The sequence below is a fragment of the Microtus oregoni genome, unplaced genomic scaffold (assembly GCF_018167655.1).
Source record: "Microtus oregoni isolate MIOR12 unplaced genomic scaffold, Mior012 000031F_ref0000149, whole genome shotgun sequence".
NCBI lineage: Eukaryota > Metazoa > Chordata > Mammalia > Rodentia > Cricetidae > Microtus > Microtus oregoni.
In genome coordinates, this window is record NW_024543090.1 from 2333052 (window position 1) to 2354801 (window position 21750).

At 46.1% G+C, this 21750-nt stretch overlaps 1 protein-coding gene across 3 annotated transcripts in view; it reads right to left on the reverse strand.

The window, feature by feature from the left end:
- Nucleotides 1-14974: 14974 nt before the first annotated feature.
- Nucleotides 14975-21750, reverse strand: part of Ldlrad3 (low density lipoprotein receptor class A domain containing 3) — a 239583-nt gene continuing 232807 nt past the window's right edge. For all 3 annotated transcript variants that reach the window (XM_041679275.1, XM_041679274.1, XM_041679273.1), the window contains exons 5-6: nt 19631-19976; nt 14975-17941 (exon numbers count right to left, since the gene is read on the reverse strand). In XM_041679275.1, the coding sequence (XP_041535209.1) occupies nt 17704-17941; nt 19631-19976 (584 nt within the window). In that variant the 3' untranslated portion in view covers nt 14975-17703. The remainder of the gene's footprint in view (nt 17942-19630; nt 19977-21750) is intronic.

The window sequence follows — 21750 nt, forward strand, 5'->3', positions numbered from 1 at the left end:
TATTAGCTCAGGCTTCTTATCAACTTTATAACTTATATTAGCCCATAATTCTTGTCTGTGTTAGCCACATGGCTTGGCACCTTTTTGGCAAGACAGTCACATCTTGTTTCCTCTGTGTCTGGGTGACAACTGCAGACTGACCCTTTCCTCTTCCCAGAATTCTCCTATTCTGGTTACCCTGCCTCTACTTCCTGCCTGATCACACTACCTATACTTCCTGCCTGGCTACTGGCCAATTAGCATTTTATTAAACAAGTATAAGAATCAAATATTTACAAAAAAAGGCGGGGGTAAGTGCTGTGGGACAATGATTTTATCCCAAACACAAAGATCTGTGTCTTGTACTTGTTTAATAAAATGCTGATTGGCCAGTAGCCAGGCAGGAAGTATAGGCAGGACGACTAGGCAGGAAGTAGAGGTGGAGTGACAAGAACAGGAGGATTCTGGGAAGAGGAAAGAATCAGTCTGCAATCGTCAGCCAGACATGGAGGAAACAGATGAGAATGCCTCGCTGATGAAAGGTACCAAGCCATGTGGCTAACACAGACAGGAATTGTGGGTTAAGATGTAGGATGTAAGAGTTAATAAGAAGCCTGATAATGCAGAGCTCTCTGTATTTTGGGGGGACTGAATGGCTGTGGGACTTGGTGGGACAGAAACCTCCACCAACAGCTGAGAAAAAGGGGATTCAAAAATAAGTTTTGGGTGTTGACTAAGGTTTCTGTCCTGCCTGGTTCCCACAGTCGTTAAGCCCCAAAGAAATCACACAGAGGTCTATATTAGTTATAAACTGATTGGCCTAGTAGCTCAGACTTCTTATTAAGTCTTATAACTTATATTAGCCCATTATTCTTGTCTATGTTAGCCACGTGGCTCAGTACCTTATTTGGCTTCTTCTGTGGCTGGGTCATGACTGCAGACTGCAGAATCCTCTTCCCAGAATTCTCCTGTTCTCATTGCCCGGCCTCTACTTCCTGCATGGTCACCTCACCTATATTTTCTGCCTGGCTACCAGACAATCAGCATTTTATTAAACAAGTACAAGAAACAAATGTTTACAGGATAAAACCATTTGTTCCACAGCATTTGGGTCTGAAAGATGGCTCAGTGAATAAAGACACTTGTCACGTCTGACGGCTTGAGTTGGATCCCCCAGAAACTACACAGTGGAAGGAGAGACATCTGCAAGTTGTCTTCTGCATGCCACATGCACACTAAGGTGCGCACACATACATATACACATACAAATAAGATTTTAAAATTAGCTTTGACAGTATGTAGGACAGGCTGTGGCTCAGATGAGTCTCCCTTCTACTTCTGTCTGCAGACACGCCATGCTAGTCATCCTATCCTCTGCAGTCTCAGGTGGAGGAGCAGGAGCAGGATGTTGACAGCAAGCACCTGGCTGTGTTGACTAATGGTGCCTCCCTTCCAAAGTCAAGCATCAGGACATGCTCCCGGCAGCCACTCATGTGGTTGGGAACAGCTGACTCTCCTACTTGTATCCCTCAGAAAAGACAGTCCTCTTAACTACTGAGCCATTTCTCCAGTCCCAAAAGTAGGTGAATATTAAGAGGAAGCTGGGTAAAAGGACTGTGAACTTGCTGGGCTCAGAGCCTATCTACCATACTACAATGTGCATATGACTTTGTATGTAGGTTACTTAGCCTGTCTGTGGCATGGGTTTTCTCATGTAAAGTGCAGGTGATAAGAATTCTTTTCTCAGGAGATTTCTGGGCAGATTCAATGAGATGACGGCTTCAGAGAGTTAGCCCAACACTTGGCGCATGGTGATCAATAAATCATTTCCCTCTGTGCTGAGATCTATGAAGGTAGGACTGTGAGACTGGAGCCATGGGCTGAGCCGGCCTTATCTAGGAAGCTGCGAAAGGTTGCCATCTGAAGCCAGCTTCTCCATGCGCCGCCTTCAGTGGGTAGAGAATACAACCTTTGTCCCGTGGGGCTTTCTCTATGGGAGAGACACAAGACCATGGCCAGCAGGGGCCAGGCAGCTACCTGCCAGCCCTTCCCTCCCTCCCGCTCAGACAGATCGCCCTTGTCAGGCGCACCGGCAGCCTGCTTCATCACTGTAATTGCAGTGTGGTTTGCGTTCATCAAGGAAACAGCAGGGATTCCAAATTAAATTCCAACATGCAATTTATTCAAGATAGAAGGCCGATTGAGAGACGCTCTGCAGATACAGAGCTATCTCCTCTTTCAGATACAGAATTCTGCTCCTGAGCCGCCAACCCCACACATCTCCTGGGACCAAGGCTAGATGGGGACTCTTCAGCGCTGCTGGCTGCTGGCCAGCTGTTCTTCCATTTCACAGACGGACGTGCTGAGGGAAAGATGAGAGACTCAGACATGAGAAAAGTGCTAGGATTCGCAGAGGTCAGGACTGGCCTGTGCTGTCTATCTTTGGGTATTATGTGTGGCAGTGTGTATTTAATACTCCCTGAAATGACAAATGAGTCAGGATAAGTGCTTGTGAGGGCCACGGGGATCTCGTGTTGACCATCAGTGTTATTTCATCACCATCCATTAGCTTGGGAGAGGCTGCTGGGAAGAAGTAGAGTACCAGTCCACTTGCTAATGCTTTGCATGCATGACCCAGGCCCTTCTCAGCAGACCCACACGCCAGCGGTTTTCGGACTGCTTCTAGCCACCTGCTTTCCACAACAATTAAGCATTTCTTGATACCACAGTGAGGATGCCAGCCCATCAAAAATCACTAGCATTATGTTCAGAGAGTCCGGTTTTATCCCAGGCTTTTCCAGACCCAGGCCAGCTGGCCTTAGTGAGTTCCGAATAGAACATCCCCATTGTCTCAGTGTGTGGGTGCACCCCTTGGGGTCCTGAGTTCCTTGCTTGTGCTCTCTCTCCTTCTGCTCCTGATTTGGACCTTGAGATTTCAGTCCGATGCTCCAATGTGGGTCTCTGTCTCTGTCTCCTTTCCTCGCCTGATGAAGGTTAATTTTCAGGAGGATGCCTATATGTTTTTTCTTTGGGTTCTCCTTATTTAGCTTCTCTAGGATCACTAATTATAGACTCAATGTCCTTTGTTTATGGCTAGAAACCAAATATGAGTGAGTACATCCCATGCTCCTCTTTTTGGGTCTGGCTTACCTCACTCAGGATAGTGTTTTCTATTTCCATCCATTTGCATGCAAAATTCAAGAAGCCCTTGTTTTTTACTGCTGAGTAGTACTCTAATATGTATCTATTCCATACTTTCTTCATCCATTCTTCCATTGAAGGGCATCTACTGAGAACTCAAGAACAATGGCAATGGGTTTCTGATCCTACTGCACGTACTGGCTTTGTGGGAGCCTAGGCAGTTTGGATGCTGAACTTACTAGACCTGGATGGAGGTAGGGGTTCCTTGGACTTCCCACAGGGCAGGGAACTCTGAGTGCTCTTCAGGCTGAGGGGGGGGGGGACTTAATTGGGGGAGGGGGAGGGAAATGGGAGGCGGTGGCGGGGAAGAGACAGAAATCTTTAATAAATAAATTAATTAAAAAAAAGAAGTTAAAGTTTACCAGCTACCCAGTAAAAGTCACAAACGATCAAAAATCTATTTATGAAAACAAAATTCCTGCGATCCTCTAGTTAAAAAAAAATAAAACGTCAGACTATTGGGCTGGTTCAATGGATCATTGGGTAAATACTGTGCTAAGTCTCCTGTACATCTGTAATGGCATGATGGAACCATAACTCCCACTGAATACTCCACATGTGTATTCTGTATATGTCAAAACATGAATACACACGCAAAGTGAATAAAAATGTAAAAACAAAAAAAAAACAAAAAAACAAAAAAAAATCACTAGCATTAGGAAGCAATTTGATGGTGAGGTTGGTAAAGTCAGAATGGTTCACCTAGCAAGTGGCTGTCCCTTGGGTCGGTCCCTTCTCAGTTCTACCCCGTCAATCAGTAAGTAGGGAGCCCACCCTGATAGCCCTTCTCTAATGAACCATAAGCTGCAGCACTAGCCTTGATTTATAGCTGTTTACTCCCAGAGATTAATCCATCCCAAATAAGCTCTGGATTCAGATGAGAAGCAAGGGATGTCAAAATAGCACCTAGGGTGAGCTGGGGATACAAAAGGGACAGGACTGGAGTCCTAGGGATGGATGATTCAGAAGGAATTTTCTGAGCAGTTGGCCCAGAACTCAATCTGATAGCTCCCTAATCTGATAGCTCTCCTGATGTTCACAAAGAAAACATCAGGGCCTTGGGAATAGATTGATTCTGAGGGCAAGAAATCAACTAATAACCCATGGGGAAGAAGCATCCAGTTCTGAGCAGGAGCCAGAGGCCACTTCCAACCAGGCCCGATGCTGTCATCAGGAAACCATACAGAGAGGGAAGTCCAGGAGGGATTTGTGCAAAGCCTTTAAATAAGACAGAAAACAAGACAGTTTCTTCCCATGTGGATCCTTACTTCAAACTTGTTTTTAATTTAAACTTTAAGAATTCGTATGTGTATCTGTATGCACACATGCCTGGCATCCAGAAGAGGGTGTTAGATACCCCGGGGGCTAGGGTTACAGGCTGTTGTGAGCTTCCCAGCAGGGAGCTCGGAACTCAACTGGGGCCCTCTGCAAGAGAAGCATATGGTATTAACCACGGAGCCATCAGTCGACTCCAACCTTCTAACTTTTATATATTTGCATCACATAGAAGTGAGCATGTGTAGAGGCCAGGAAACTAGGAAGGGACCCGTGAGAGGAGAAAGAGGAGACCTTACAGGAGAGGGACCTGGAGAGCATAGAACTCGTCGTGTGATTAAGAGTGTGAACTGCCTTCACAGAGGACCCTGGTTCAGTTCCCAGCACCTACATCAAGTGGCTCACCGCTGCTTGGAGCTCCAGCTCTTCCGGATCAGGCACCTTCTGGCCTCTGAGGGCACCTACCCTCACATTCACAAATCCCACACAAGCTAACACACATATGCAAATCAAAGAGTGTGAAGGACTGGTGTAAAGGGGTTTAAGTGGGGATGGGGAGCAAGGAGATGGGGGCAGGAGGGGCTGGGAAAAGATCAACCTAGCCTAGTATGTGCAAACTTCCTACCTTGTGAACTAACTAAGAAAACAGCACATGGACAAGCCAAGTGGGCAAAGCGGGAGAACCTGCCTGTTTCTGCTGTGGTCTCCAGCCCGAGAAGCCCATCACCTCCAACACCCATTCTACACAATGCAGGGTCGACCACATTTCTCTTTCCTTTGAAAAAACATCCTCAACGATCAACTTAAAAATGCGTGTGCACATGCGCATATGTGCATCGCAGCATGCAGGAGGAGATCAGAGGACAACTTGGAGGGGTTCTTTTATTTCCACCACATGAGTCCCAAGGACTCCTACAGGACAGCAGGCTTGGCAGCAAGTGCCCTCAACCCATTGAGCCCCGTCACCCGTCATAAACTGTTCTCTCTCAATTCAAGTCTCTAAGAGCAGGGCCTGATAGCAGCATTTGGGCCCCAGTTCCCTAGGAGTCTGAGAAAGATGTATGGATCCTGTCCTTGAGGAGGCAAGACTCCAAAACAGAATTCTCCAGAGCTGGAAAGGATATTCAAAACATGCTGAGCCAACTCCGTTCCTAGACATAAACCCCAACCAAATAAAGGTAGGAACATGAGATGTTATTTTTACATGCATGTTCATAGCAACATAAGTCATAATAGCGAGGAGGGGGAAACAACCCAAATGGCCACGAATAGGTGAATAGGACGAACATGTGGTATTTCTATACGGTGGGAAGGCAGTTCTGAGGTTCACTATATGGATGAATCTTGCTAACAGTATTTTCATTAAAATAAAGCAGACAAATGGAAAATTACCCAATCCTACTAGATCAGTGATGGAATTAAGACCTTAGGTTTAATAGGTGTTAAACGATTACTAGTCTCCAGAGTATATGTTTCTTTCATAATAGCTGATAACCCCTCCCCCAATACACAAAACGAACAAAAACCTAACAAAAACAACCAGACCAGAGCTCTCTCAATATATATAGCTCTTTAATTCTCAACCTTCCCATCTTTTAGTGGACAAAGTAGGTCTACAGGTTAAAGTCTGAGGACACCTAGCTACTTTGGACACTTGTAGCGTGACGTTTTACTCTTGGCTTTTTTGGGGGCCCACCACATAACTCCCAAATAAGTCACACGGAGGCTTATTATTACTTATGAATGCCTGGCCTTAGCTTGGTTTCTTTCTTGCCAGCTTTTCTTAAATTATCCCGCCTACCTTTTGCCTCTGGGCTCCTATCTTTCTCTATTTCTGTATCCCTTTCTTTCCTTCTTACTCTGTGACTGGCTGGGTGGCTGACCCTTGATGTCCTCCTCTCCTGTTCTCTTGCTCGGTTCTCCTTCTATTCGCCCTCTCTGCCTGCCAGTCCCACCTATCCTTGCTCCTGCCTCGCTATTGGCCGTTCATTGCTTTATTAGGATCATCAAGTGTTCTAGACAGGCAAAGAATCACAGCTTCACAGAGTTAAACACATGCAGCATAAACAAAAGTTACACACTGGAAAATAATGTTCCCCAAAACATTTGCTTGTTCCAAAGAGCACAAATTATCTTGTCTTAGAAACTCGTCACCAAACATGGGGAGGGTTGGAGAAGGAGAGAGAAAGGGAACAGAGAAAGAGGACTTGAGAGGAAGATGGGGCTGGAGTGGGGGACAAGGACAGACTGATGACTCACATTTTCAAGGCTAATTCTCCCAGAAACCAAGACATCCCTGAGCTCGATGTAAGCAGTTGAGTACTAGTCTGTTCTGGGCTGCCATGACCTGCATGCATTTCTTTCTTCTTTTGCTTTTCAAGATAGGGTTTCTCTATGTAACATTCCTGGGTCTCCTGGAACTCACTTTGTAGACCAGGCAGGCTGCCCTTGAACTCACAGAGATCCGTCTGCCTGTGTCTGCCAAGTGCTGGGATTAAAGGCGTGCGCCACCACCATCCAGCTCTGCCTGTATTTCTTACTTGATTGGCACTAACATAGTCAATGTGCTTGACAAGATGTCGGTTAGCAGAAAGATGCCAGGAGGAACTCGGCACCCTTTTTCTTTCCGATGTGGTTTCTAACTCTGACCTGTGGCCTGTCTACTGGTCATGCCCGTGAGGGGAGGAGACAGCCACCCACTCCTATCCTGATGAATCGCTCAGTCAGCCACTCTCACAGCTACCATTTATGAACATCTCTCTGGGCAGGAGAACATTGTGTTCGGGGGCAAACCTAATCACCAGTAAATTCATCTGCAAAGTTATGTCTTTCTAGTTCATAACGTGAATTGTGCCCACACCAATTGTCCAAATAATTTACAAGAGATGACACCATACTTTTCAGAGGAATCTCTCCTGGTTTGCAAACCGTGCACTAGGGTGTAAGCTATAAAGAGACACATTAAAGGTCAGAAGTGAGACTTCCTTTCCTCATTAGGTACATAAAAATTAACAGCCTAACACTTCCTGACTGCCTTGACTTTAATTTCCTGCAAAATATGAATCCTTGCCCTGGAAGGTGCAATACCTGTTCTGAAAACCACTGTGTGATTAAGATCAAGGTCCCTCAGGTGTGATGGGGACAACTGTTGCTGGCATTCTGGGTCACACTTCCTACTGTCCACTCCTTCCTCTGGTTGTGGTCGCAGGGGCAAGCGTGCCAGTAAAAGGAACCCATGCAACTTTAAAAGGCAAAAGAGCTCAGCACTATCACACACTGAGCTTATATAATAGCATATAAACTTTTATAGTATTTTATACTATTATATACTCAGTTTCTCTTTCTCCCTCCCTCTTCCTGTCTCCCCACTCTCTCCCCTCCCTCTAACCCTTCCTCCTCGTCTTTCCCCAGTCACGTGTGGTTAGATACAGTGACTTTATAGACCTCAATGTGAGCTCCCTTGCAGTACCTCCTTTGGAGTCTTCATGAAGTGGCTTCTGGCCATCTTTGCCCACTGCTTTCTTTCTGAGTCCCAGACTCGGAACTTGCGTACGGTGTCTAGGTCCTCTAGCTGGAACTTCCCAGCCATTATCTCATCAGCTCTTCCCATGTCACCGTAAGCCCCGATTTACACATTAAACCCCTTATTCCTGTAAAGTCTGCTGTGGCTCTAACTGATCTCAGAGGACACAGCAGGCAAGTGCAAACACTGCTTTCATGAAAGAGCCACTTATTAATCTAAGCCAAGCCAGCAAGTGGGGTTAAGACATTTACATTCAGCCATTTCCTGGTGATTGATTCCAACTAGAGCAAAGACTTGTGAATGCGGTTTACGTTATACTCACAAGGAGGCCAGCACAAATCTCCTCTTTATCCTTGTTTGAGCAAGGGGTCTGAACTGGAAAGATCACTCCCTAGTAAGAAAAATCTGTGGTCCTACTCCCTCCAGTCATGAGGCACATTTGCATGCTCTTAGTAAGTTAGTACACCACACAGTTATAAGATTGTAGCCATCTCAAGTTCCCTTGCAGAAGAGCCATGCTGCATGCTCGGTCACCCTGCATGAAGAGCCACACTGCACGGAGAGCCACACTACACAAAGAGCCACACTGCATGAAGAGACACACTGCATGAAGAGACACACTGCATGAAGAGACACACTGCATGAAAGGCCACTCTGCATGAAGGGCCACACTGCATGAAGAGTCACACTGTATGAAGAGTCACACTGTATGAAGGGCCACACTGCATGAAGAGTCACACTGCATGAAAAGCCACACTGCATCAGGGTCAGCAGGCATATGTTCAGGAGTCATTTGGATCCCTGGCATTGGTTCCTCACACTTGAACTATACTATTCCTAATTTCAAGGTATTTCTTGAGTTGACTTACCTGAGCACAGATCACATTGAACAAAACTCCTAGCACCCCACCCCCCAAGATCCTGTGTACTACCTGGACCTAGGACTCACTCCCAAACACTTGAGTAGTAATTATATTTTGTCAACAGTGGAACCTGCATACTTAACTCTTTCAGGATCTCAAAGTATCCATAGCTGGAGTCCCAAGGACATTAACATCAAGATTCCCAGCGGATGTGGCTCCAATTGAGGAAGGATATTCTAGAAATCCAAACAAGGGTCCTCCAGCAGAAGACATGGCAAAAACCAAGGCCTTGAACTGGGAACATGCCTGGTGGGTCCAAGAGTTGGCAAGGTGACCAAGTCAGTTGGAGCAGAGTAAGGGGAGACTAGAAGACAGGGTGGATGGGTTGCAGGCAGCCATCTGGCTTCAGGTCCTGTGGAACAGCTTTCTGATTGCCATCCTGTTCTACCCAAGTGAAGTGAATATTACTCAGTGGTTTTGAGAATAGCCTAAAGGAGGCAATCCAGACGAGATGACAAGAGCAGTGTGGGGTGAGAAATATTCTGTCCAGAGGAACCACACCTGGAACTCTCACATGATCCTAATTCCTGAACCACAATGAATGGCAGGCTCTTTTCATGGGACACAGGGTGAATGTGGTCTCCATAGGAATCCAACCACGTGAGGTGACTAGCACCCCACTCCTCTTCTGGTTCTTTGTGGTCACACAGCTGGTCTGTATGGCAGGGAGGTGTGGCTATGGTGCTGGAGGGAGGGCTAGGCAGGGGAATATGAGAGGTGTATGCGCTGCTTCCGGATCCCTCCATACACACTGCCTGGCATGTTTCTTCCCATGTGGTTCCCTTTGCTAGCCCATTGGGATGACTTTGCACAGTGAATGGGAGCAGAAGAAAAAGTCAACTACGAAGTGGTTCTGCAACATCAAAGAGAATCATCCTTGTTCAAATAGCAAACCCAGCCCAATGGAGACATCAGTCACACTTAAAGGAACATGCTTCCTCCAACAAAACACCTTTGTCCTGCATGGTCAGGTATTTAAACTCTACATCTAATGGTAATTTACCCCTCAGCTCTGTAGTGATGTGGCAAGCAGGCCTGCTTTTCATCCTGCCCGGCTCCTGCATGGTTAGCTTTACACCAGAAATAACAACACACAAATTGGATTCTTTAAAACACTGCCTGGCCCATTATATTTATCCTCTTCTTGGCTAACTCTCATATCTTGCTTAACCCATTTCTAATAATCTGTGTAGCACCACGAAGCGGTGGCTTACCGGGGAAAGATTCTAGCCTATGTCCATCTAGGATTGGAGAATCATGGTGACTGCCTGAATCTGCTTCTTTCTCCCAGCATTCTATTCTGTTTATTCTGTCTTTGTAAGCTGCTGTCTTATCAAAGGGCCAAGGCAGTTTCTTTATTAACCAATGAAAGTAATAAATAGACAGAAGACCCTCCCACATCACAGCTCCAGGGGCAAAAACTGTCCCAGAATTCCCAAGGGTGGCATCCTAGGTGTTGACACACCCTTGCTCTCTGGCATAGATAAACAACCACAGGAAGCCCAGTTAATTAACACCATGCATATGTGAATCTTGGGGTTTTGGTGGTGGCGCACATCTTTAATCCCAGCACTCTGGAGGCAGAGGCAGGTTGATTCTGTGAGTTTGAAGCCAGCCTGGTCTACAGAGAGAGTCCCAGGGGCAGACTCCAAAAAGTTACAGAGCAAACCTGTTTTGAAAAACCAAGAAAAAAAGAAAAGAAAAAAAGAAAATAAGAAAAAAAAAAAAGAAAATGGGAACATATTTCTGATCCACCAGTCTTTAAAAATGCAAACTGCAGGACAGGGCGGGGGAATCTCATGGTGGGATAATTATCTCATTTCAGCACATTCAGAGCTTGAGGACAGGTCTGAGTTTGGAAGCTACTTCTTCCTATTTATAGGGTAGATTTCCTCCTACAGATACTCACTGCTGTGTGACCAACCCCAGATGACTATCTTGTGAAAGCACGCACAATACTGGCTTCAAATGTATCATCTTAATTATTTTCCTTGCCTCTGGGTTTGGAGAAAGGCTTGTTGACTTTCCTGCAGTGTTTACTCATGTTGCCTCAGCACTTTGCAAAGCATTTAATGCCTGTAGCTCTATTGCCCAAAGTCTATGTTATTTTCTTATGTGTATTGAAATCTGGGCTACTTAGCTGTGAACCCTTCCTCAGGGAAGCTTTCCAACAGATATACTGAGGTTTTGATGTCTCCTAGAACCTTTCATATAGGAATCGCCCCTTTCCTACTCCATATAATTTTGGTGGTGCTGTCAATCATGGGGTTAAGTCCCACCCACAATAATAGATCAAGAATGTCTGATTATGAGTTAGTCTGAAGGAATGTCTATAAATTCTAGGGGAAAATATCTCTTCATTTCCATGAAGTCAATATTGAGCAAAACGGGGCTGAGAAATTTGAGGAGGAAAACTAAATGTGCATGTATATATTTGTATTGTGTGAATGTAGGTGGGTGTATGCCATGGTACACATGTGGAAGTCAGAGGACCACAGTCTTGGGTTTTAATCATTGCCTTTGGTCTTCCTTTAAACAGGTCTCTTTCTAGTTTTCTCCACAGGTATGTTAGGCTAGCCAGTCTGTCAATGCCTCCCATCTCCCTGTGGGGGTGTTAGGACCACAGGGCCTTAACCTATGTACCTAGCTTTTATGTGGGTTCTGGGGATTCGAACTCAGGTCCTCAGGCTTGCACAGCAAGTGTTTTTGTCCACTTACTCATCTCCCCAGGCCCAGAAGCAAATTCTTTTTAATTATTTATTTTTAGTTCATGTGCATTAGTATTTTACCTTATCAGGGTGTCAGATTCCCTGGAACTGGAGTTGTGAGCTGACAGGCAGTTGTGAGCTGCCATGTGGGTACTGGGAATTGGATCCAGATCCTCTGAAAGAGCAGTCAGTACTCTTAACCAATAAGCCCTCTCCTCAGCCCACAAACTTTTTTTTTAAATTGATAATTTTCTACACAAGTAACATTATGCTGATTTTGCAATCATATTCACCACTCTCCCCCCCCCCTTTTTTTTTTTTTTTGAGACAAAGTTTCTCTGTGTAACAGCCTGGGATGTCCCGGAACTCACCTGCCTCTGCCTCTCCTGTGCCACCACTGCCCACATATTCACCTCTCATTATCTTCTCTTATCCCTTCTTATTCCCGTGGACTCTCTTCTTCCTTACTAACTGCCTTTTTGGTTATTTGTTTCTCTGGTGCAGTCTTGTTTGTGCAGATACCCATACTTTCTGTACGTTCTTGATCACAAAGGCTGTACCATTCCCAGAAAACAGTGTTTCACAGTTTTCCTCCTCATCCGCCAGCTCTGAAAACCTTCCCAACTCTTCTTGCAAGATCTCCCCCAAAGGGAGTGAAATCAGTCATATTTAGGACTTAGCACCCACTAAACATTTATTTTCAACATTCAGAGACTAATTGTGAGTCTCTGTACTATTCACCCTGTACAAAAAGAAGTTTCTCTGACCCAGGCTGAGAGCAGCATTAGTCTCTCAGTACAAACTTAAATACTCAGAAGGTGGTTTGGCTATAATGTCCACCCCGCAAAGCATCAGTAGTACATTCTCCTCCTGGCCCCTTGACCTTCACAGCTGCAGTGGTTTGAAAGAAAATGGCTCTCAAAGGGAGTGGCACTATTAGGAGGTATGGCCTTTTTGGGGGAAGTGTATCACTGTGGAGGTGGGCTTTGAGGTCCCATATATGCTCAAGATACTTGACAGTGTCTCAGACCACTTCCTGTTGTTTGCAAGATGTAGGACTCTCAGCCACCACTCCAGCACAATGTCTGCCTGCACACTGCCATGTCTTACCATGATGATAAATGACTAAATCTCTGAAATGGAAGTGAGCCATCCCAATTAAATATTTTCCTTTATAAGAGTTGTCGTAGTCATGGTATCTCTTCACAGCAACAGAAAGCCTAAGACAACAGCCAAAGACTTTAGATAAGGTTTACGGTATGAGACATATATTCCCCCTTGTACTCAGACTTAGCCTAATTGAGAAGTGGGTGGTTAGCCCATAACCAGCTTTGTCGGTAGATTGTTATTATAGGACAGAGTCTGTAGCTGGGAACAACTGTTGATATCTTTTCTCCCCACGTTTTGGTATTATAAGCACAAGCATGCAGGGAGGGAGCTGTCATCTCAGTTTAGACTGAGATCTCTGTGCCTTGTATCCAACACATACGGTGTCTTCAGCAATAGGGTCATAGCATCCAGTTCTGGTGGACAACACATTACGGCTTTGGGAGCTCCCCACAAACACACTATTAATGACAACTGTTCATCAGCTGCATCCATCCAGGCCTGAAGACTTGTTTGTAATGGACAACATTCACTTCTACATGAGCTCATTACTTATGACTGGGAGTTCACATTTACGTCTTATGAACTTGCTGGATTACAGGACTTTAAAGGAGTCAGTAGATTTTCTCACCAACCTTTCAGTGGGGACATGGCTCTTTTTTCTTCCTTAGAAACAGGAATACTAAGTGCACCTCCTTTGCCCCCGTCTAATGCTTTTCATCCAGTCGAGTCTTTGCATAGATAGACTTACACTATCTGTGGATTGTAAGCTAAATGGAAGTGAACAATGTTTCCTAGATCACATAAAAACACGCTCTTTCTTGAACACAGACATCGTCTAAGTCTATGACCTTGAGGGACTCCGAGTGGTACCAATTTTTTTTTTTAAAAAAACTAGGCTCTCTCTGTTCAACCCAACTGTTTTGAGATCTCATTACAAAAGCCTCTATTAATCTTGTATTTTCTTATTCATTGGAAAATGAACTGGTAAGGGCAATTTCAATTATATCAGGGCCTTGGACACTCTGCCTCATGAATTCTTCATGGTTTCTAATACCACAAACCATTGTTTGTACCCTAAAAACACGGTTTCTGCCTTACAGTACCCAAGCTTAAGATTTCCAAACCCACTGGGGTCCACAGTACCAAAACTAGCTAGGAGTCCACAGGTCAGAACTACCCAGGTACCTATTTTTATATAATTTTAATGGAGCACAGCTGTACCTAATCATTGATGGATTATCTATGTCAGAGTCAAACATACTATCTAGTCTTTAGGAGTGGGGGGAGGGGGAGAAGGGTGGGAGGAGGGGGAGAAGGGTGGGAGGAGGGGGAGAAGGGTGGGAGGAGGGGGAGGGAAATGGGAGGCTGGGAGGAGGTGGAAACTTGTTTTTTTTTTCTCCTTTTCTCAATAAAAAAATGGAAAAAAAAACAAAGGAACAAACAAACAAACAAAAATAATAAAAAAAGAAAGGTTGCCAATGTCTGCTCTAGATTAGAGTATTATAATTATTTCCTTATCTTGGGATCAACAAAAATAGGATTTATAAGACACCATGAGAAATGAAAGACTGAGTACATGAACAAACATTTGGGGCATTGTGTGTTAGAGCATTCTGGGTAGGATATGACACAGTGCTCTTGGGATACACTTGCCTGGCAGTGCCATCTTTTAGGAGCAGGAGAATAAGACATGACCCAAATCATGGTCTAAAGATTTGAATTTAAATTTGATTTAATTTTCACGTACATTTCAATTCTGCCAAGGATGGAATCACTTCTCTTGGCTTTGGGTGGTGGGTCCTACTGAGCATCTAGATTCCTATTGTCCCTGTTGTGTGTCAGTTAACATTTGGCTCTAAAGTAGATCTAAAAGGACATGAAGATGCTCTCTTAGTGGTCTGAAGCGAATTACAAGCATGGCATGAGATGTTTAAGCTTTGAATCTGAGGCAAGAATCTCCAGCAGTTATGGCAGCCACTTGCCCTTTCCTGGAGGGAATGAGTGATGTAATGAAAGACTCACTCACTTCCCAGGGCCATCACACTACCTGGGGTGCACAATTCCTCCCTACTCATCCAACCACAACAGTAGAACCCCAAATACCCTCCACATTTTGAAGTTTTACCAAAACATTCTTCTTCTTTCTCATTTTATTATGGTGTACATTTATTGCGGAAGCTAAGCCAGAAACGACCATCTTCTTTTTATGTCGTTGGGGGATAGAAAAGTGGGTCAAGAACCATTTCCACAGCAGAAAGAATGAAACTGCAAGTTTATTTGAGAGTATAAAAATTAAAAAACAACCAAAAAAAGCAACCACATAAAACCTTCCAGTTTACATTAATTTTGAATATCACACACTATTTATTAACAACTTAGTTGCATTTCAAACCATTGTCAATTCCAAGGAAGAGGCAGTTAAGTGAGGCAGAGTTTCCAATCACAGTGAGTCTATAGTGTAGTGTCGAAATAAAGCGCTGATCTCACTGGACAGGACACGGTGGAGACCATTTTCCTGGCTGGTATAAAATTAGGCAATATAGCACTTAAAAAATCCCGGCTGGAATGAATTTAAAAAATATTGCTAACCACTTACTTGAGAAAAAAGGTGGAGAGAAAACCTCAAGTCCCAGAGCTTTGCTATCTTATTTATTATTACTATTTATTATTATTATTTTTAAAAAACCCATTAAAAACCAAATCTATAGTAAAAATGTTCCTGTGTTTTTTTGGAAAAAAACAAAACAAAAAAACCATTAACAGGCTTCCCTTATCTACTAAAACCATTTGTTTTTCCTAAAATGCCTTGAAGCAGAAAGCCCATGAGATTAGCTCACTGCACAATTAATTAAAATTAGAATCCTTTCTTCCAGACAACTTTCAGAGCACCAAAAAGAAGCAGGGACCCATCAAAGGGAGGAGGGAGCAACGCTGACTCATTGGGAAGAGATGCACAGCCAGAAAGACTCCGTCTGCCACCCAAGTTCTTTCTTCACTGTCTCTCTCTCTCTCTCTCTCTCTCTCTCTCTCTCTCTCTCTCTCACACACACACACACACACACACACACACACACGCACACACCCCCTCAATCACTATTTTAAAAATGAAAGACAGAAGCAACTAGGCTTCTTTAAGCAAAGCAAAACAAACAAACAAACAAACAAACAAAACCCCAAGTGGCTAGCTTTCCAGCAGCCTAGTTTGGATTTACTTAAAAAGGAAAGTCAACGGAACAGCGTCATTGAAGGCCACTTCATCCCTGCTTCCTGCAGGCTCTGTTTTAATTAGCATCGACCAGGTTATTGAAAATTTCGTCAGCTGCGGAAAAATGCTTTGAACGGGTGGCAGCCGCCTGAGGTGGCGCCACCTGGTTCCAGTTTTGTCCCTGGTTAGTATGGCTTACCCATTATTGCCTGATGGGGTTGGGTGGGTGATGGTGCCATGCACTAGGGCTGGCTAGGCATCAGGAAAGAGGAAGGGCAGTTGAAACATACAGACAATGGATGGGGATTTGTCTCTCTACATTTTTCAAGAACTCGATAAATAATGACTCCACGATGCCCCAGTGTAAGTGCTGGGCATGTGAGTGAGTCTGAGGTGACATTATGGGATGGGGCTGGGGAAAGGCAGCATTTCCTTTTGCATCTTTCTTTGGAACTCACTGAAAGAGAAACAAAGCCAAAATCAAACAAAGAGACAGCTTTCCTACACACATATAAATAGTCCCTTAACTAGAAGGGAAAAAACAAACACACTGTTTCAAATGCATTTCTAAGAGACTTAAAAAAAAAAATCCAACAGGAAATCTTGACTCCAAGTTATCTATTGCCCATTTCTCTTAGAGGAGAAAGTGCCCGGATGTTTGGCTGGGTCTGACCCTGACTTGGCGCACTGTTCCTGGGGTTGGTGGGCAGGACAGTGACCCGAGAGTCCCCACAGGTGGCACTGAATGTGGCTCTCATGCTAGAATGAGTGTCCCCAAGTCCCCATGTCCACATGCACATGGGCACAGACTCCCAGGTGTTCAGGGAACTCGGGCGCCTGACTAGGAGAGCTTTACTCTCCATGAAGCTGCACGTATGAGCATGTCACACTGGCGCTGTTTCTCTGGGGCAAAGGGTTCGATCACAATTTTGGCCAACTTAATTTGGGTCTTTATCCTTAGCTGTGCCAGATCATCTTGGATGGGGACAATCCAGAAGCCAGGACAAGGACCACGAGGTCAAGGCAGGCCTGGGCTCTGGTCACCTACACATTAGGAGTTGAGGGTTTCCAATAATGGCAGGGTTCCCTACTTGTTCAAGGATGGTGCTGAGGATCTGCGCTGCTCGGGAAAGCTCGCAATTTTAAGGCCAGGTAGGATGTTTCTGAGTCTTTCAAAACCAAATGAGGGTGCTGAGAGCCAAAAGCAGCTGCTCATGCCAGATCTTTCCTTTGGCCTCTACTGAAGTAAGAACAATGCATAGGACAGTACAGGTGGGTTTGATCTTCACCTGGACACTTTTTGGAGTGGCCTTCTGGAAGAATCCTCCAACCCACGTCTCCAAATGTAGCTATAAAGGGGCAGCCCAGAAGACACCTGGTCTGCTGTCTTCTGACCTGAATGAGCAATGTGGCCCCAGAACCCTGCCTAAGACTCCTCACATACAGCTTCCACCTGCTGCCTGCCCAGTCACAGCCGCCTGGATGGAGCAACAGTAGCACAGTCATCTGAAGCATGAGGCTGTTATCGCAGGCCCCGAAGAACAGTGACCTCACAGAGAAGATGACAATGCATCATGTCAACTTAGAAGGCAGAGGAGTGCCAGGTCATCCCAAAGAACACCCCTGAAATCTGGAGGAGGAGATGGTGACATCAGCACCCCAAACTTCAACTTGAGACATCCTCAAAAGGAGCTCAAAGAGCATCTCATGAGCACGGGCAATTAGAATTCAACCAGGCGGAGCAGATCTACCCACATGGACTTTGGAATCGCTTTAGTTTTATACTTCTTCAGTGCCCTCGTTGGGCACAGAGTCTCTGGGCTCGGCCGTGCCCTCTGGAGGGCCAGGCTGCTCTGGGCTGTGGCTGCTGTCTTCCACACTCACGAGGCTGCTGGCCGCCTGGGAGCTGGCGCTGTAGGCACTTCCTGACCGCGAGCGATAAGGAGGCAGGTCAGCTTGGTTCAGAGACTCGGTGTCAGAGGAATAGGGTGGTGGAGGAAGGTCATACCACGCAGGTCTGCAATAGAGATGGCAGAAGGGCAGCAGACGGGAGAAGGCATTAAAGTCAAGACGAGACACATGACACAGATTCAGCTTTGACAACAACCCACTTCTGAGCAGATGGTTAGGGGAAGAAGGTTTTACTGGCAAGCGCAAAGGCGACTGAAGACCAGCAAATCCAGTGGTTTAAAACACGACAGAACACTGTGCTCTAGCTGTTCCTGTTCGATAGGCACTGCCCACACCATATCTATCCCCTAGGTAGGCAGCAATGAGGTTGCTAAACAACACCCTCAGATCACCTGGGGTGTTCTGGGCTAAATGACTTAGGGCAAAAGTCAAGGCGGAATTGTGACCGTGTCTTTGATAAGGAGGGGAATGTGGTTTCTTACTAAGTCTAAGTCTTCCTGTAGCCTTGGGTGGGAAGTCACTCTCTCGGTGCCCTGCCTCTTTCTCTGTACCTTGTTTGTACCTGCCCACTGCTGGTAAGTCAGGCACGTCTCTGTGTACCTCTCCCTGTCCCTTTACTGCTCACAACGACCCCTGAGGCAGGCATTACTTTTATGTCCACTGTCCCGGTGAGGAATCGGAGGCCATGAGCACAGATTCATCAAGCAGCAGTGCAGGGACTGGAACCCACCATTCTATCTCCAGATTCACCAGTTTCATCCTTACTCTGCTCCGGTTGACCCAAACGCAGAGGTTCTGAGTGGGAAGCTCATTAGGCCAGTGAGTCCTGTAGGCAGGACTCCCCAGGCAGCACCGCCTCCATCCCAGTCCCTGGAGTATCTACTGTCTGCGTTTGAGGGGGCGGGAAAATGAGCTGCCACCAAGAGAGGTCCACGGAGGAGCCCAGCCACCCTGAAGGCACGTCCATAAGATGTTTCATGTGACTCCTAGTGAGTCCTGGGCTCTGAGGAATTGGGAGCACTGAGCAGAGGACCTGAAGGCAGGACATGGAATGTTATAATCTAAGCAGACGCCAACAGCTGGCGGCAGGGCAGAACTTCCAAGAGGGTTACCTTGTGTGTGTGTGTGAATGAACACAGTGGTAAAGTATGTGCTTAGCATGTGTGAGCCATTGATTCCAATCTCCAGCCCCCCCCCCCCCCCCCGCCCCGCACACACACACAGAGCTTGGGCTATACAGGATGTTATTGAAGCTGTGAAAAAGAGGGAGAAGGAGGCTGAACATGTATGATTTAGGCCTCTGCTGTAACTACAGAGCCAATCTGGGCCTTCTATATTGGGGTTTCATGGACAATGTCATCTGTGCTGAGCATTCCATTGCTCAGTAAAGCTTGGGGTGCCCTGCACCACTCTCTTCACCTCAGAAATGAAGCCAAGCAAGGTGAAGGAGTTCTTTATTATCCCATTCAGTCAACAAATGAACCATACCTCCCATGATACTTTTCTGGAGTAGCAGACAAGGCTCAGAGATGGCCAATGGCCTGAAAGTGTGATATTATGGCTTAACCCAGGAGCAGCAGGGATGCCTCCCTGAGGTCCTCAGATAAGTGACTTACAACTGCGGAGCCTCAGTTACCTCTCTCAAAGAAGTGCCCAGAAGAATAGAGGGCATAGAACAGTCTGGGAGTAGGGAAATGTCAATCACCACTACTCCCTAAAGCTACCAAACTCAAATTCTTGGCTAGCCTTGGGTAGCCCGGTGTGTGCACGTGTCTCTCCCGTGTCAGTCTCTCACCTTTGGTCCAGCAGGGCCTCTGAATAAGAGGGTGGAGAGCCTACTTCTGAGGCATTTTGTTCAGCCTGGCTAGCCACATACTGGACACCATTATTGACGTTGTAGGTGACGTTACAGTGGTGGGGGTGGTCCAGAACCACCAGCCGAGAGAGCAGAACCGGATGCTGCAGCCGGTGCACAGGCAGAGTCATGAGGTTGTTCCGTTTTCGCTGATGATGCAGGACCAGGGCCAACAGGGCCACCACCAGGACGAAGATGACGGAGCTGCCGATGATGGCGTATGTGATACTGGGGTAGTACACGAGCTGGTTCTCTGACGTCACGAACACCTGCCCACTGCCTGGTTCTGGGAACACCAAAAGAAAGAGAAAGAGGGAACATTATGAGGGGGCTTTCCTAAGTCTTTGAAAACCATCCCCAGAACTGCCGTGCCAATTAGCATAGGAGGGCTATTCACAGCCCCCAGAAATGGAGACCCCCCAAATGTTCATCAACTGTGGATGAACTCTTACCCAGCCAAGTGCAAATCCTGATACATCCCATGAGTGTGAATTTCAGATACACGCAGAGAAACAAGCCACACCCCCAATGTTCCAGACTGTAGACGGTTTATATGATGTATCTGAAAGGCCAGCTCACAGAGACGGTCAGCATGACAGCTCCTGGACCAAAGTCAAGTGGGCATGAGGGGTCTTGCTGGGTCATGGACAATGTGCTCAAACTGGACGGTGATGGCACACGTTGGGAAGTGAACTAAAAACCGTTGAATTATACAGTGAATGTGAGTGAATTTTATGTTCTATAAGTAAGACAGCAACGAAATTAGCTGAGAACTCAGATGTGGGAAATAGAATACCCAGGGGTCAAGAATGAGAGTTCTTGGGGTTCAGAAGTCCATTCTTCATTGAAAATGGATGACAAAGCTCACATGAGAAGGGTAGGTGTGGACATCTGGGCCCCAAATGTCTGCACAGTGTCTGTCTGTGCCAGGCCCTGGGTTGATCGTCACAGATGCCGGGGCAGACTCTGGAGCCAGACAGGTTCCAGCTGTCCCTCAACCTTCGGAAAGCACCGGGAACAAAATGGGCTGGACGTTCTCTGGGCTTCTGAAGTTTGGTCCAAGCAGCAATAAAGGTTTAGAACAGCAGCTGGTGATACACTCACACAAGTGTTTGATACACACAGTATCTGGTACTGAAGGGTTGAGTTTTGCTTTTATTTATTTATTTATTTATTTATTTCACATATTCCAGGCTGGCCTGTGGCTTACTATGGCTAAGAATGGCTTTGGATTTCTGATTCTCCTGCTTCTCCCCCTGATATTGGGATCTCAGGTTTGGGTCACCACTCCCCACTTCTGCAGCATGGGGATGGAACCCAGGACTTCAGGTGAGCTAGGCAAGCACTCTCTCAACTAAGCACTGCTTTTAAGATGGGCACAGTGTGTCCTGGTGAGGCAGGGTCCCCTGATGAAGATTACTGAGGTTGAGGGAGGAGCCCATGGGACCTAAGCTAGCACCTGACCCTGCTCTATGAGCACCCAAGAAGGCCCACTAGACAACCGGCAGGCATTTCCTCAGGTCTCAGGGTGAGGTCTGGGTCACACCCCATCTCTGCTGACTAACAATACCTTATCTTCCTCCCACGTATGCTAATGAGCCACACTTCAGTGCTTTAGGTGACCTGCTTCCCAGTCTGCAGGACACAGCGGACAACCCCAGGAAGTCCAGGCAGGCACAGGAAACCAGAATAGCCCCTAAGAGAAACCTGGGGACCCCTTGTCAAAGAACTATGACCACCCACTGCTGTGCCTGTTGGGGGAATATTCTAGTTTCAGTCCCAGAGGGCTTCCTCCATCTGTGACTCAGGAGGAGGTTTCTGTGAGTCCCAGAAAGGCCAACATTTGTTGATGGGGAGTAGCAGCAGAGGCGGAACTAAGTTTTCCACTCTCTCCTTCAACCCAAGCTGTGTTTGCTTTGGTGATCACTACAGTTGCGGACACTCAGTGAACGCTTAGAACTCAACAACAATAACCCGTCTATTCACACTCTATGGTGAACAGTAGGTGCTGTGATAATTTCTACTTTAACTCAGGGAGGTGGGTTAACCTGTCCAGGGTC